General features: G+C 36.6%; 1 protein-coding gene across 3 annotated transcripts in view; it reads left to right on the top strand.

The window, feature by feature from the left end:
- The window catches only part of Casc5 (cancer susceptibility candidate 5), a 62,638-nt gene that overhangs the window by 17,295 nt on the left and 31,125 nt on the right, over window positions 1–14,218 (top strand). For all 3 annotated transcript variants that reach the window (XM_005381252.2, XM_005381250.2, XM_005381251.1), the window contains exons 7-11: window positions 2,129–2,181; window positions 2,707–2,740; window positions 3,471–3,505; window positions 6,498–6,550; window positions 7,378–12,048. In XM_005381252.2, the coding sequence (XP_005381309.1) occupies window positions 2,129–2,181; window positions 2,707–2,740; window positions 3,471–3,505; window positions 6,498–6,550; window positions 7,378–12,048 (4,846 nt within the window). The remainder of the gene's footprint in view (window positions 1–2,128; window positions 2,182–2,706; window positions 2,741–3,470; window positions 3,506–6,497; window positions 6,551–7,377; window positions 12,049–14,218) is intronic.

Genomic DNA, 14,218 nt, shown 5'->3' on the forward strand with positions numbered 1-14,218 from the left:
TTTTTTTTTTATAGGAGAGTTTTTTTGTTTGTTTGTTTAAAAAATAGTTTGCTTTTTAGCCAGACATGGTAGTTCTTGCCTGTAATCCCAGCACTCAGGAGGCTGAGGCAGGAAGATCTCTGAGAGTTCAAAGCCAGCCTGGGTTACAAAATGAGTTCTAGACCAATCTGAGTTGCATAGTGAAACCATGTCTCAAAAAGACAAAAAAAGAGAAAAACCCACCAAACATTGTTTTTGCTTTTAAGTAATAATTAAATACAAAAATTACCCATGATAAGAAAAGAGTGCAGAGTTAACCAGTGTCTCCTGCTGAAGAGAAACCTAATGAATTTAAGTCACTATATTGAACAATACATGCATTTTAGGGTATCAAATAAACTTTAGAAATCCATTTTTAGAAATTGTTTAATGAGGGGCTGGGGATTTAGCTCAGTGGCACAGCGCCTGCCTGACAAACACAAGGTTGTTAAGTTCGATTCCGGTACCGGAAAAAAAAAAAAAAAGAAATTGTTTAATGAATGTATCAGCAATTTTGAAGATTCTTGGTCAACGTCTCATAGAGATCTGTGGAAACTCTTCTCCATATTATATTCTGTCTTGCTGTCCAACCTTTAAATGAGCAGGTTTTGATCAGTATAGTTGCAGACATCAGTAATTTTACAGTTCTGACTTTTGGTCTTGTTCTTCTTTGCTGTCTGTCTGTTTCAGAGAAGCCAAATTTTTTTATCTAGTTTCAGAATTCTGTGAATGGGAAAGATACTTGGGGAAGGAACCTTTCTGTACTGCTGGTAGTAATGCAAATTAGTACGGTCACTATGAAAATCAATTTGGAGGTTCCTCAGAAAACTAGAAATTGAACTATCATGTACTAGCACTAGAAAACTAGAACTAAAACTACCAGCTATATTGCTCCTTTATATTCACCTGAAGAAATTAAAGCCAGTATACTATAGGAGTACCAAATACCTGTGTTTATTGTGGCACAATTTGTAATAGCCAAGATATAAAACCTGCCTAAGAGCCCATTTACAGAAAAATGGATAAGAAAAATTGGTATAGCTTGGTGCAGTGGTGCATGCCTGTAATTCCAACATTCAGCAGGTAGAGGCAGGAAGCCTCCAAGTTGGAGGCTACCCTAGGTACATAGTGAGCCCTGTCTCAAAAAAAAAACAACAAGAAAGATAAGAAAGGAAAGAAAATTTGGTATATATGCACAATGGAATATGTAGTCATAAAGAAGAAGAATGAAATTGCGTTATTTTACGGTTTAATGAATGGAGCTGGTGATCATCATGTTAAGTGAAATAAGAGACTCAGAAAGCCAAGTGCTGTATTGTAAGACAAGTATGTGGAATCTTAAAAAAAAGATGGCATAAAAAGTAGAAGGGATACTATTACTACACAAGAGGAAAGGAATAAGGGGATGTGGGTTTCAGGGAAAGTAATGGGAGATGGATATGATCAAAATATGTTATATGCATGAATGAAAATACCATACTTGGGGCTGGGGATTTAGCTCAGCGGCACAGCGCCTGCCTGGCAAGCGCGAGGTCGTGAGTTCGATTCCTGGTACTGGAAAAAAAAAAAAAAAAGAAAAATACCACACTGGCACCTAGTATTTTATAAAAGTCACTGTTCTTACAGTGGGCACTTCTCAAAGTGTCTGAAAGGCTACGAGGCTACAAATCATGTGTTTGTATCCCGGGATATAGTATAGTGCCAGGAATGTAGGCAGTGCTTGATAATTGAATCAAATGAGTATTTAGGATATTGAGAGGAATAAAATAATGATTAGGTCAGAGCTTGTTTTAAAAAAATCACAAGTTTAAATGTGGTAGACTGATTTTGGGCATTTTAAATAGTAATAGTAAATGGTGTAACAAAGAAGAAGTTGGAATCAAAATACTACCTTTTTTCCCTCTGGTATCTTTGGACAGAGGGTAAAATTTGGTGGTAGAACAGTTGGTTAACACTCATGAATTGATAAAACCCTGGTGTTTAATTCCCAGCACTACCTCAAAAAAAAAAAAAAAGATTGTCTTTACTTATTTCAAAATATACCATAAATTAATACTAAAAGATTCTAATTAAAGTTTACATATTTTCACTCATCTTTATTTTGTTTCAGGGTATTCCAGACAGAGTCTCATATGAAAATAGTGGAAAAGTCAGAAATTACAGGTAAATATGTTATGTTACTATAGTCCCTGCTATTTTCTTTGAAATTTTACTATAGCTGTCTAACCAGGTAATTGATACAACTTACTGTCTAGTTCTCCCTCTTCCTGAGACGTTTGTACTGAGCTATATCCCTAGCCCTTTTTAAAATTTTTATTGTAAGGCAGATCTGTTAAGTCACTAAGTGACCCAGGCTGGATTCAAACCTCCCAAAGTGCTGGGATTACTGGTGCGTGCCTTATTCAGCCTTATTGTCTCTTATTGCTTGAAAAGTATACCAAGAAGCCTGGCATGGTGGCATGTACATGTGACCCCAGCTACTTCAGAGACTGAAGCAGGAGAATTGTTATTTTGAGGCCAGCCTGGGCAACAGAGCAAGATCTTGTCTCAAAACAAAACTGTTTGAGACATGGGGATGTAAAGTAGAGTGAATAGGAATTCCTTTTTTCAAATTATTAGTCTGTGTTTGTGGGGTTTTTTTTAGTGCGTTATCAGTGTATCTTTGAAAAACTTTTATTTTATTTTTAGAAACAGAAGCAAGAGAAAATGTTCTATTTACCCGGTAAGTAAAGGATATGTTCAAATTATATTTATATTTTAAAAGTTTATTGCTAGGCCAGGTGTAGTGGTGCATGCCTGTGATCCAGCACTAAGGTGGCTGAGGCAGGAGGACCTCTGAAAGTTTGAGGCCAGCCTGAGTTATGAGGTGGCATCCTGTCATGGAAAAACAAAACAATAACAGCAACAAAAATTTTACTCTAGTAAATGAAGCTTAAAAATGTTTTCTTTGGGCAGTCCCACCTGTAGCTCACCTCCCTCTTAAAGCTAGGGTGGGAAGATGAGGTTTCAGGAGCTGCTTCTGAGAGCCAGTGCCACATTGCCCTGTGCGTCCCTGCAGCGTCCCTGTCGCCTGCTCATGGCCATCCTTAGACTTTTAGTTTTTAGAGACAGGCTCTCGCCAAGACTCTGAGTTGCCTAGACTGGGCTTAAACTTCCAGTATTCCTGCCTTAGCCCACCAGAGTGCTGGGATCACAGTCATAAGTCACTATGCCCAGCTTTTACTACTCTTTTCTTTCTGCTGTGTAGTTCAGGCTGGTCTTGAACTCACTATGTAGTGCAGGCTGGCTTCCATCTTGCTGCAATCATGCCTCAGACTCCTTCCTGAGTGTGCCTCCATGGCACAGGATTACAGACATGTGCCACCATGCCTGACTTTCCCTACTCTCTTAAATGTTCTATTCTAGGTAATTGTATGGAATAGAGAATATAAAAATGCCTCTTTGATTTTTAGGAATAATTCAGAAGATAGTTATTGTGAGATTACTGGTGAGTATGATCAGAATATTCTTCTGATTGTATACTTTTCTGTTCATCTCTTGATAAGTAATGTGTATAGGATCCATAAAAAAATTTAAAGACAGCTTTGTTATTTATACAAAGTCTTCTATTTAAATTTTCATAACCATTTGAAGATATCAATATGTAATATAACAACCATTGTTAATTTTCTATCACCTTGTCTGAAATTCAGTATTCTTGTATTGTTCCTGTGTTATTTTGTAAATGTATTTGTGTGTGTTAATATATTTTCATTATTTTATTTTTAAAAGAAAAAAAGAAAAAAAAATTTTCATAAGCATGCTATGATTTTTCTCAAACCTGCCATTCCTTTTGAGTTTCTGTCTTGGGTTTCCACTCATCCATTCAAGGCAGGAATCGAGGAATTACCATTATTCTTTTCATATTCATTAGCTTCTACTTTCTGTCTATTCTGTCTCCTGAACATCTTGCAAATCTCTTATCTCTTATTTTTTGCCTTTGCTTTAGTGCAAATCTTCATTATTTTCTCTTGTTATATTTAGTTTGTTACATTTAGTTTCTTAAATTTCTAATCCATTCTTCATATTTCTAAACTTGATTACATTACCTCCCAGCTTAAAATGGTTCAGTTACCCTTTTTTGCTGACAAGATGAAGTCCACACTCCTTAGCACTGACTGAGAAAGTCCTTTATAATTTGCGCTTTTTCTCCAACCTTATCTTCTGTCCTTTAGAGGTATCCTGTGCTGTAGCCCATGATGAATTATTTGCTATTCCCCATATGGACTTTTCTGCCTGTATGCATTGTAAATGCTGTTTCTCTACCTAAAGTGCTATTCCTACTCCAATTGCCTCTTAGTTTTCATTTTTTCACTTCACTTAGCTTTTTACTTCACTTCACTTTAGTGTTATTCAAAGTAGCCAATCTACAAAGTGTTACAGTCCTTGACAGAAAAGGAACATCTATCATAATGTAAATTAAGTGTGGTACAAATTTAACTGTTGGACTCAACTGACTTTTTTTCTTAGGAAAGCTTTCTTTTCTTGTCTTTTTTTTGTTTTTTTTGGTTTTTCCTCCGGTACCGGGAACCGAACTCATGAACTTGTGCTTGCCAGGCAGGCACTTTGCCTCTGAGCTAAATCCTCAGCCCCTTTTTTTTTGTCTTTTTTGAGACAGGGTTTCGCTATACCTTTCAGGCTGGCTTGAACTCACTCTGTAGCCCAGGCTGGCCTCAAACTCACAGCAATCTTCCTGCCTTAGCCTCCCAAGAGCTGGGATTACAGACATGCACCACCACACTCGGCCAGCAAGGCTTTCTTGATGAAAGAGTTATTACATGATTTACATTTGCTATAAGTACCTTATCTCATCATCACGAATTGGTAACAAACAATTCACAGATGGGCATCATCCTGCAGGTAACATTGTCTTAAATGGAGCCTTCTCTGACAAATCATGGAGTTAGCTACTATGTTACTTGCTTACCCAACACTCTATTTATTTTTTAGTCTATTTTAGAATTTATCACATTAAATTTTAGGTATTTACTTTGGCTTTCTTATTAAACTTTGAGATCTTCAGTCCAGAAATTTTGTCTTGTTCATCTTTGTGCCATATACACATTTTGAAATTTTTGTACATGATAAGCCTGAATCAATGCTTGCTGAATAAATGAAAGCCTGATTTAAATTAGGCTTTTACTAAAAGTCTCAGGGTGAGGCAGGAGGATTGCTGTGAGTTCAAGGCCATCCTGGGTTACATAGGGAGCACAAGGCCAGCCTGCAGTACAAAATGAGACCCTATCTCAAAAAAAAAAAAAGAAAAACCATATTTTATCGTATGTACTAAAGTTTGCCATATACATGCATAATATATAAATGTTTTCCTTGTTTTTGTATAGCATCTTCAGTCCTTTATTTCCAAAGCCCAGTTTGTTATTAAACCTTTATATAACAATTTTTTGGGGTTTTTTTTTTTTGAGACAGGGTCTCACTGTATAGTTCAGGCTAGCCTTGAACTTGAGGCAGTGTCCCTACCTCATCCATCTTCCTAAGTGCTAAGAATAACAGGTGTGGACCACCATGCTTGTCTTTCAGTTTTAAAATGTTTTGAGTCTAGTTCTTTTTGCTGTTGTGTTTCTTGCCCTAATATAAGCTCTTACCATGTTATACCTGAACTGTTATAGTAGCTACCTTATTGGTTCATATTTTCTTGAATCTGTTTTCTTTATTATGTTCTTTTTTTTTTTTTTTTCTTGTCTTTCTGAGACAGGGTCTCGCTATGCAATTCAGGCTGGCCTTGAGCTTACTTTGTAGCCCAGACTGGTCTCGAACTTGCAATAGTCCTCCTTCCTTAGCCTTCCGAGTACTAGGATTACAGACATGTGCCACCACACCTGGCTATTACGTTTGCATTACTTTTCTAAAATGCATATTTTATAAAATGCATTATATCTTTTAATGGGCTTATTTTTATAAAATGCATATGTTTTATTATGGGAACATCTCAGTTCCTTAACATAGCATAAAAGATCCTTAAAAATCTTATCCTAATCTTTCAGTTTCATTACTTAGTATTCTTCATTATGTACCTCTGCTATCTGGGAAGTAAAAATATAGAATATGATAAGACATAATAAATAAAATATAATAAGTAGTAGTCTAAATTTTCCACTTTTAAAATTGCTATCACATTCTAAAAATATTTTATTCACACAGAAGATACAATAATCATCAATCTCTGTCTTTCAGAGAAGTTAGGGGCTGGTGGCATAGCTCAGCAGTAGAGCACTTATATACAAGGCCCTGGTTCAGTCCCCAGCATCCCCCCACACAAAGACAGTTAAAAATCTTAATGAAATTTAATTCTTAAGTCCTTATGAAGAACTTAGTAACCGGTAAATATAGTACTCTTAATTGATAAAGGACATAAGAAGTGAAAAATCAGATTCTTGGTGGTATAAATTTTTTGTGACTACATGTTTTTCTTTTCTCAATAGGGATGAACACATTGCTTTGTGCTCCCATTCAGACCCAGGTACAGCAAAGAGAGGTATGAATTCATGCAAGCACCTTTATTTTTAAATCTCTCTACAGTTGAAATGTTAAAAGTACCAAAAAATTAATAGTAACAGCATGATTTAGGGATGACTTACCAAAATGAATCAGCATAGACTGGAAAAACTTTCTACCTGCCCAGTTCACTAAGGATAATTAAATCACTCACAAATTAAATAACAGGGACATATATTATACCAGGATTTCTAAAACTTTAATAAACATATGCATTACCTCAGTATTTTATTAAAATATAGATTAGTTGAAAGCCAATTAAGCCTCTCCTCCTTTTAAAAAATAGTTTAATTGATTCATATCCAGTAGATAAGGGGTAAACTATGAGAATCTGTATTTATAACAGCCTCATTGATATTAGTGTATAGGCCCACAGACTATACTTTGAGTAACAAGTAGTTAAACTGTGTCTTTATACATTAAATGACCAGAGCCTAGAGTGTAATATAAATTACACTATCATGCACCTATGCCTTTCTAAGACTTTTGTTTAGGATGAGAATGACCTATCCAGTATAGAATCTTCATTATGGTTACATTTGATATTTTCAGAGCTTTTTCTTTTTCTTTTTTTTCTTTTTTTTTCATTTTTAAGTCATTCTACAGGGTATACAATTAATCTTGAGTTTTTAATTTGTTCCCAAAAAACTAAAAAGTAAATTTTTCAACCTTTACAAAAATTTTTAAAAACAAATTACATACAACATACCACAGCATTTGCTCATCAACTATTTACATAGTAATGTTGTAAAATATATTTTAGAAATTTACATTTGGTCTAATCACGTTTATTGTCTTTCCCAATAGTTTTCAAATGAAGAGCACAACCATGAAAGGAAACATGCAAATGATCAGACAGTCATTTTTTCAGATGAAAACCAGATGGATCTGACAGCAAGTCACACTGTGATGATTACCAAAGACCTTTTAGACTGTTCCAAAAATGAGAAGTCAGCTAAGATAGATACCACATCCTTTCTAGCTAACTTAAAGCGCCACACTGAGGATTCAAGAATGCAAAAAGAATTAAAAATTTCCATGGATCAAAGCACTTCCGGAAAAAAAAAAAATTCTAGTGACTTCATAAAAAGATTGAAAACAGGAATGTATAATGCTTCTTCTTTTACAGAACTTAATAAAGAAAACTCCGAAATTCCTATTTATTCCAAGGAATCAAATAGTGCCCCTTCCACCCATCAAATATATACATCTCTTAATGTAGGTGACAGAAGTAATAATGTGACAAGAACCTTTAGAGAACAAGATGATAGGATGAATTTAACCCAGTGTCATACAGCCAGTATTCAGACTTCCATTCCCATAACCAGTGAGGCCAACTTACAGGAATTTAAAGGTGACATTACAATTTATGACAATGACTGTATGGATTTGACAAGTACCCATACATTACAGATACCCTCTGCAGATAATTCATCTAAAACAGAAAATCAAACTCAGACTGTCATGGATATTGCAACAGATAATGGAACTAAAGTCCTAGGAGAGAAAACAATCTTTAAAAAATTAAATGCTCCTTTTCCAGACCCTTCCTTAAACTCTCAAGATAAACTACCTATAACCAAAAGTCATATTAGAGAGTCTGAAACTTGCACAGTCACTCAAACTTCTGATCAAGATACCAGAATATTGGCAGTGACCCAAGAATCTATATGTTCTAGTGGACCACTTACTCCAGGTAATAAGACAGTTTTTTATTCTACTTGTAACGATGCTATGGAATTGACCAACTGTCTGTCCAGTGTGAGAGAGGATACAAGTTTGCTAAAGCACAACAGTAATTATTTTAAAATATGTCCCAATCCAGATGCCATACCCTGTCTCATGGAGAAAACTATTTATTCAGGAGAAGATAGCATTGACTTTACCAAGAGTCACACAGTTGCAATAGATAATCACATTTTTAAACAAGACTGGGCAGATGTCCAGATAGCAGCCACATCAATATCTGAAAAAGGAAAGTTGCTCCCAAATTACATAACTGGGTCAGAAGATAGAAAAATGAATGTAAATTCTAGCTTAGTTCCTGGTGTACCCAGGGGAATATTACAGCAGAGCCTGCTCTATCATGGTAAAGATTCTCCTTCATCAGTTCATTATAATGAGAACACAGCAACAAACCATAATAGAGTCTATTCAGGGGCAGTTCTTGATAAACAAGCATCACTAGGAAATAATAGAAATACAATTTCAAGCAAGAACTATTCATTTTCTAACTCAGAGCCATTACTTTCATCAGAAAGGCAGTCTGCTGTGAAGGATCATAATACTGCCCTGAATGGTCAGATAGTGAAATCTGTACTAGGCCAGAATTCTATACTTCCTGAGCCACTGAGAAAAAGTTTAGATGATCCCACATCTGATTGTTCTCATGATAAGATGACTGTTTGTTCAGAGGAGGAGCAAGCTATGGATCTAACCAAGAGTCATACTGTTGTCATTGGATTTGGTCCTGCTGAAGTACAAGAAATTGATAAAACTAATGCAGAACATAGAACCATCCAGCTCCCAAGAGAAAGCACACAGACACCTATAAAAGTGGAACAATGTGATAAGAGTCCTATAGAAAAAACTGAAGTATTTATGTGTAATGATAAGGACATGTTAGAAGACAAAAATGTACAGAAACCTGGATTTCTAAAAGAAAAACAAAATCTTAAAAATTGCGAAAGGAAAAGTGTTGGTGCACTAAAAATTGATAAAACTGTAGTATTTTCAGAGGATGATGAAAATGATATGGATATCACCAAGAGTTACACAGTGGAAATAAGCCATAAACCTTTTTTAGGTAAGCCTGACTCTCATTTGATACCTTTGGCAGGAACTTCTAAAACTGTTTTGTATGCATGTTGTCAGGATGATATGGAGGTCACTAGAAGTCACACAACTGCTTCACAATGTAAACCTGTCTCACCAGATGAAATAGGCTCTAGGGCTATGGACAAAACTGTAATGTTTGTAAATAATCAGGATGAACTAGAAATGACCAAGTCCCACACTGTTTGCATTGACTACCGAGCAGAAGAGAAAGCCATACTTTCAGATAGATCTAACTTTGGACAGTCCAGAAGGAAAAGCCTACAAAAACCTCCGGCTGAGGATAATGTTTTTTCTGAAAATGACCACCTGGCATCAAAAGACAGACAAGCAACAGAGGAATGGGCTAACAGAGGTCCTACAGAGAGCACTTTAGCATTTTCATCTGATGAGAACATGGATATGTCTAAATTAACCACTTGGAAAAATGCCAAAGATATGCAAAAGCCTGGATCTATGAACGAACTCCTATCAGTCAGAAGTCAGGGAAGAAAAAGCCTTAGACTCAAAAATGACAAGCCCATTGCATATTCAGAGAATGACAAAAATGACATGGCTATCACCCAGAGTTGTATGGTGGTAATAAGTAGTGAAAGTGCTCCTGAAGAGAGGGAAGCCTTCAGTTCGGTTCCTTTGACAGGAATCTCTAGAACTGTTTTGTCTGGCTGTAGGCAGGATGACATGGAGATCACTAGAAGTCATGCGATTGCCTCAACAAGTGAAACTATGTCACCAGATGAAGTAACTGTTAGGCCTATGGACAAAACTGTGATGTTTGTAGATAATAACGATTTGGATGTCACCAAATCCCATACTGTTTTCATTGATTGTCAAGCCACAGAGAAAATACTTAAAGAGCATCCTAAATTTGGAATAACAAAGGAAAAAAACTTGAGTATTTACTTTCCGAAGATTGATAGCTATGTTGAAGGACTCACTAAAAGCCAAGTATTGGCTGTAGAAAACAAAATTGTTCACCCTGAGCAAAAAGAAAATGTAATACCTTTTATTCCTATGAATACATTCTGTGGGCATCAAAGTGAAATGGGAATCATCAAATTCCATGAAGCTGTTGCAGATGAACAGGGCATGGAAAAAGTAGACCAGGCCTATACATTGGAGAAAGCCAGAATTGAAAGATGTCACTTAAGTAATACAGATAGAAAAAATGTGGATTTTACAGGTAGTCATGTAGCTGCTATTTGTGGATCCAGTGATAATTTTTCTTGCTCACCAGATGTTATTTCTCCTTTTAACAATTTGGAAAATAATGTCATGTCCTTACGTGATAAAGATAAAGCCAGTAAGAGCCTAGTGCAAAATGATCTTCCTTTTGCAGATAATTTAGCCAGTAAGTATTATTTGGAATCTGAGGGACCACCTCTTTTTGCTCCTTGTCCTTTATTAGAGAAGGAAGAAGTTATTCCAACTAATTGCAAAGGACAGATAGACTGTGCTGTAACACTGCTCAAAGATCAAGATCTGCAAAAAGAGCCTCAAAATGTATTACCTAGTCAAACTTTAGTACATAATCAAAACCTGGGGGAGATCACTAAACTTAATTCAAAGCGTGTATCTTTTAAGCTTCCAAAGGATCAAACAGAGGCCTTTGTTGATGATAATTTCATTAATTCTCAGCCTCATGTCTTAACCCAACAACTTCCATTAACCCCAAAAGGACAGAATGTTGTCAGTGAAGATGAGTCAAAACTGTCTAACACTGAAAACAAGAGTTTAAATATTGTTACAGAGAATTGCTCTGCATCCATATGTTCGAACAAATCGAAAATGCTTGATAATGAGAAAGAGTTTGCTATAGTCTGTGAAAAAGAACTTAAGGAAAATACAGATACCCACAGTAACACAGATTTGACTACCCAAGTCACTCAAACCCATGCCAATGCTAGAGAAGCAAATCCCATACTTGCATCTAATGTTCCATGTTTTAGTAGTGTCAAGCCAAGCCTGAATAATTTGAATGGAAAACCTGGTGAGTTTTTAGATTTTCAAACTGCTTATATACTACCTTCTTCAGAAGAATTACTCCGGTTAGAAAACAAGCCACTCAATGATGTGACTATAGCACAATCCACAGAAATAGATAACCTAACCTCCAATGATGCTAAAGAAGAAAACAAAAAATCTCATAATGGGGATGAAACTACCTCTGTACCTTTAAAGACAGCTATTAAAGATAAAATGAAGAGATGTTCTTTGGGAATATTTTTGCCCAAATTGCCAAACAAGAGAAATTGTAGTGTCACTGGTATTGATGACCTAGAACAGATGCCAGTAGAGGTAACTGCTTTAAATCATTTAGAAACTCAGCCTGTCTCCACCAAAGATTCAGGAATTGGATCTGTTGCAGCTAAACTGAATTTAAGTCCATCTCAATATATAAATGAGGAAGATCTTCCCATATGTTGTGGTGAGATTAATTCCTCAGACTCGATTAACATAGAAATTGAGGGAAAGGCTTTGATTGAGACATACCAAAAAGAGATTTCACCATCCGAAGACAACATGGAAGAAACCAGCAACAACCAAAAAAGAACCTGGATACAAGAAGAAGATGATGTTGAGAATGAGAAAAAAATCAGAAAATATGAGATTAATTTTAGTGATTCTACACAACATCAGGAGGTGAGCTCTTTGTTTTGTTTTCTGTGGGGTTTTTTTGTTTGGGTTTTTTTTGCCTTTTTGAGACAGGGTCTCACTATACAGTTCACTTTGACCTTGAGCTCACTTTGTAGCCCAGGCTGGTCTCAAACTTGCAATAATCCTCCTGCCTCAGCTTCCCTAGTGCTGGAATTACAAGTGTGCACCACCATGCCAGGCTGTTTTCTGTATTTTTTAAAACAGGGTCTTGCTATATAGTGCAGGCTGGCCTTGAATTCACAATAATCCTCTTGCCTCCGCCTCCTGAGTGCTGGGATTACAGGCATGTTCCATCACACTTGGTTTTTTTAGTTTAATTTTTTTTTTTTGTACCGGGAATCAAACTCAGAACCTTGCGCTTGCCGGGCAGGCGCGTGTGCCGCTGAGCTATATCCCCAGCCCCCCACACCCGGCTTGAACTCTGTTTTGAACCAAAGAATGTTTGTTTTGAGACAGGGTCTAATTATGCAGTTCAGGCTGGTCTTAAACTTACTTTGTAGCCCAGGCTGGCCTCGAACTCACAATAATCCTCCTACCTCAGGCGTGTACCACCCTACCTGGCTCTACCAAAGAATGTTCTTGAGGACTTTTTTTTTTTTAACTTATGGGTATCCTTGAATTTAAATCTTTAAACATGTAAAAATTATTTCTATTACAAGGCTACAGAAACATTCCTATATACAATCTCCAGGAAGTAATTTACTAACAGCCAGACTTCAAAATAACTTATAGTGACAAATAGCCACAAAAAATGGAAAGTATTACAAAAATTAACCAGTGTTAGCAGGGTGTAGTGGCGAGATCCTATAATCCTAGCTTCTTGTGAGGCTGAAGCAAAGGGATCAAGAATTTGAGGGCAGTCTGGACAATTTAGTGAGATTGTCTCAAAACAAAAATAAGGGCTAATGAGGTGCTCAGCATTCCTTAGGTTGAGTCCCCAGTACAGCCAAAAGTACCAGGCAAGACATGATGGTGCACACCTATAGTCCCAGCAGTCTGGAAGGCTGAGGCACAGGATTGAAAGTTCCAGCCAAGCCTGGGCAGTTTAACAACTTAACAAAATCTGTCTCAAAATAAAATAATGAACTGGGGATGTAGCTCAGTGCAAAGGCCTTGGGTTTAATCCCTAGTATTACAAAGAAAAAAACGTTCATACTATATAATTCTTAACTTCTGTCACCCCCGGTGAGTTGTAATGTTTTGCATGTGAGAATCTCTTGGGGGTGTGTTTTGAAAAGTCTACTTCAGTGTTAGAAATATTTGGGAAGTGGGCCGGGCATGGTAGCACACGCCTGTAATCCCAGCACTTGGGAGGCTGAGGCAGGAGGATCATTTCCATTTGGGACCACCCTGGGCTACAAAGTGAGCTCAAGGCCAACCTGAACTGCATAGCAAGACCCTTTCTCAAAAAGACAAAAGAAAAAAAAAGAAAGAAAAGAAAAGAAAAGGCTTTCCTGGGATGTAAACTGCAAAAGAAAAAAAAGCTTAGCTGGGTGTGGTAGAACACACCTGTAATCCCAGGATTGGAAGGGCTGAGATAGGAGGACTGCAAGTTCTAGGCCAGGTGGCAAATCTGTGGCACACATGCCGCAGCTGGCTGTTTATATCATTGAAAGCTCTAAAAGATTTGTCATCACTGTTCTAGGCCAGCCTGAACAACTTAGTGAGATGCTATGTCCAGATAAAAAAAAATAAAAAGGGCTGGGGATGTAGTACAATGTGAAACCCATAGGTTCAATCTCCAAAAAGTAAAGAAAAGCTTACCAAGTTTTCTTGGCTAATGAAGATATATAGAAACTGAGCATTCATTTCTTAGTGTGTGGGAGAATGCCTAGGTCAAGCCCAGTATCACAAAGTGAAGCAAGACTGTATTTCTTGAAAAACAGATTTCTTTAATTTTTTTTTTAATTTTTGTTTTTTAAATTGAGAGAAGTTTGTTTGGATAACTTTGTAGAGAATAAAACTGATCACTCCTAAGTTTTTTTATAGGTGGGGAAATGGAGATTAATAAAATACCTACAAAGTTTAAATTCTGTTAAGATCCACATAAATAAATGTAGAATGATTTCAGTGCCTCTTTAAAGTGGGTCTTCAAGCATGGTAGCCCACACCTGTAATCCCAGCAGTTGGAAAGCTGAGGCAGGAGGATTGTTGC

Source organism: Chinchilla lanigera, unplaced genomic scaffold (assembly GCF_000276665.1).
Source record: "Chinchilla lanigera isolate Chin_1 unplaced genomic scaffold, ChiLan1.0 scaffold00015, whole genome shotgun sequence".
Classification (NCBI taxonomy): domain Eukaryota; kingdom Metazoa; phylum Chordata; class Mammalia; order Rodentia; family Chinchillidae; genus Chinchilla; species Chinchilla lanigera.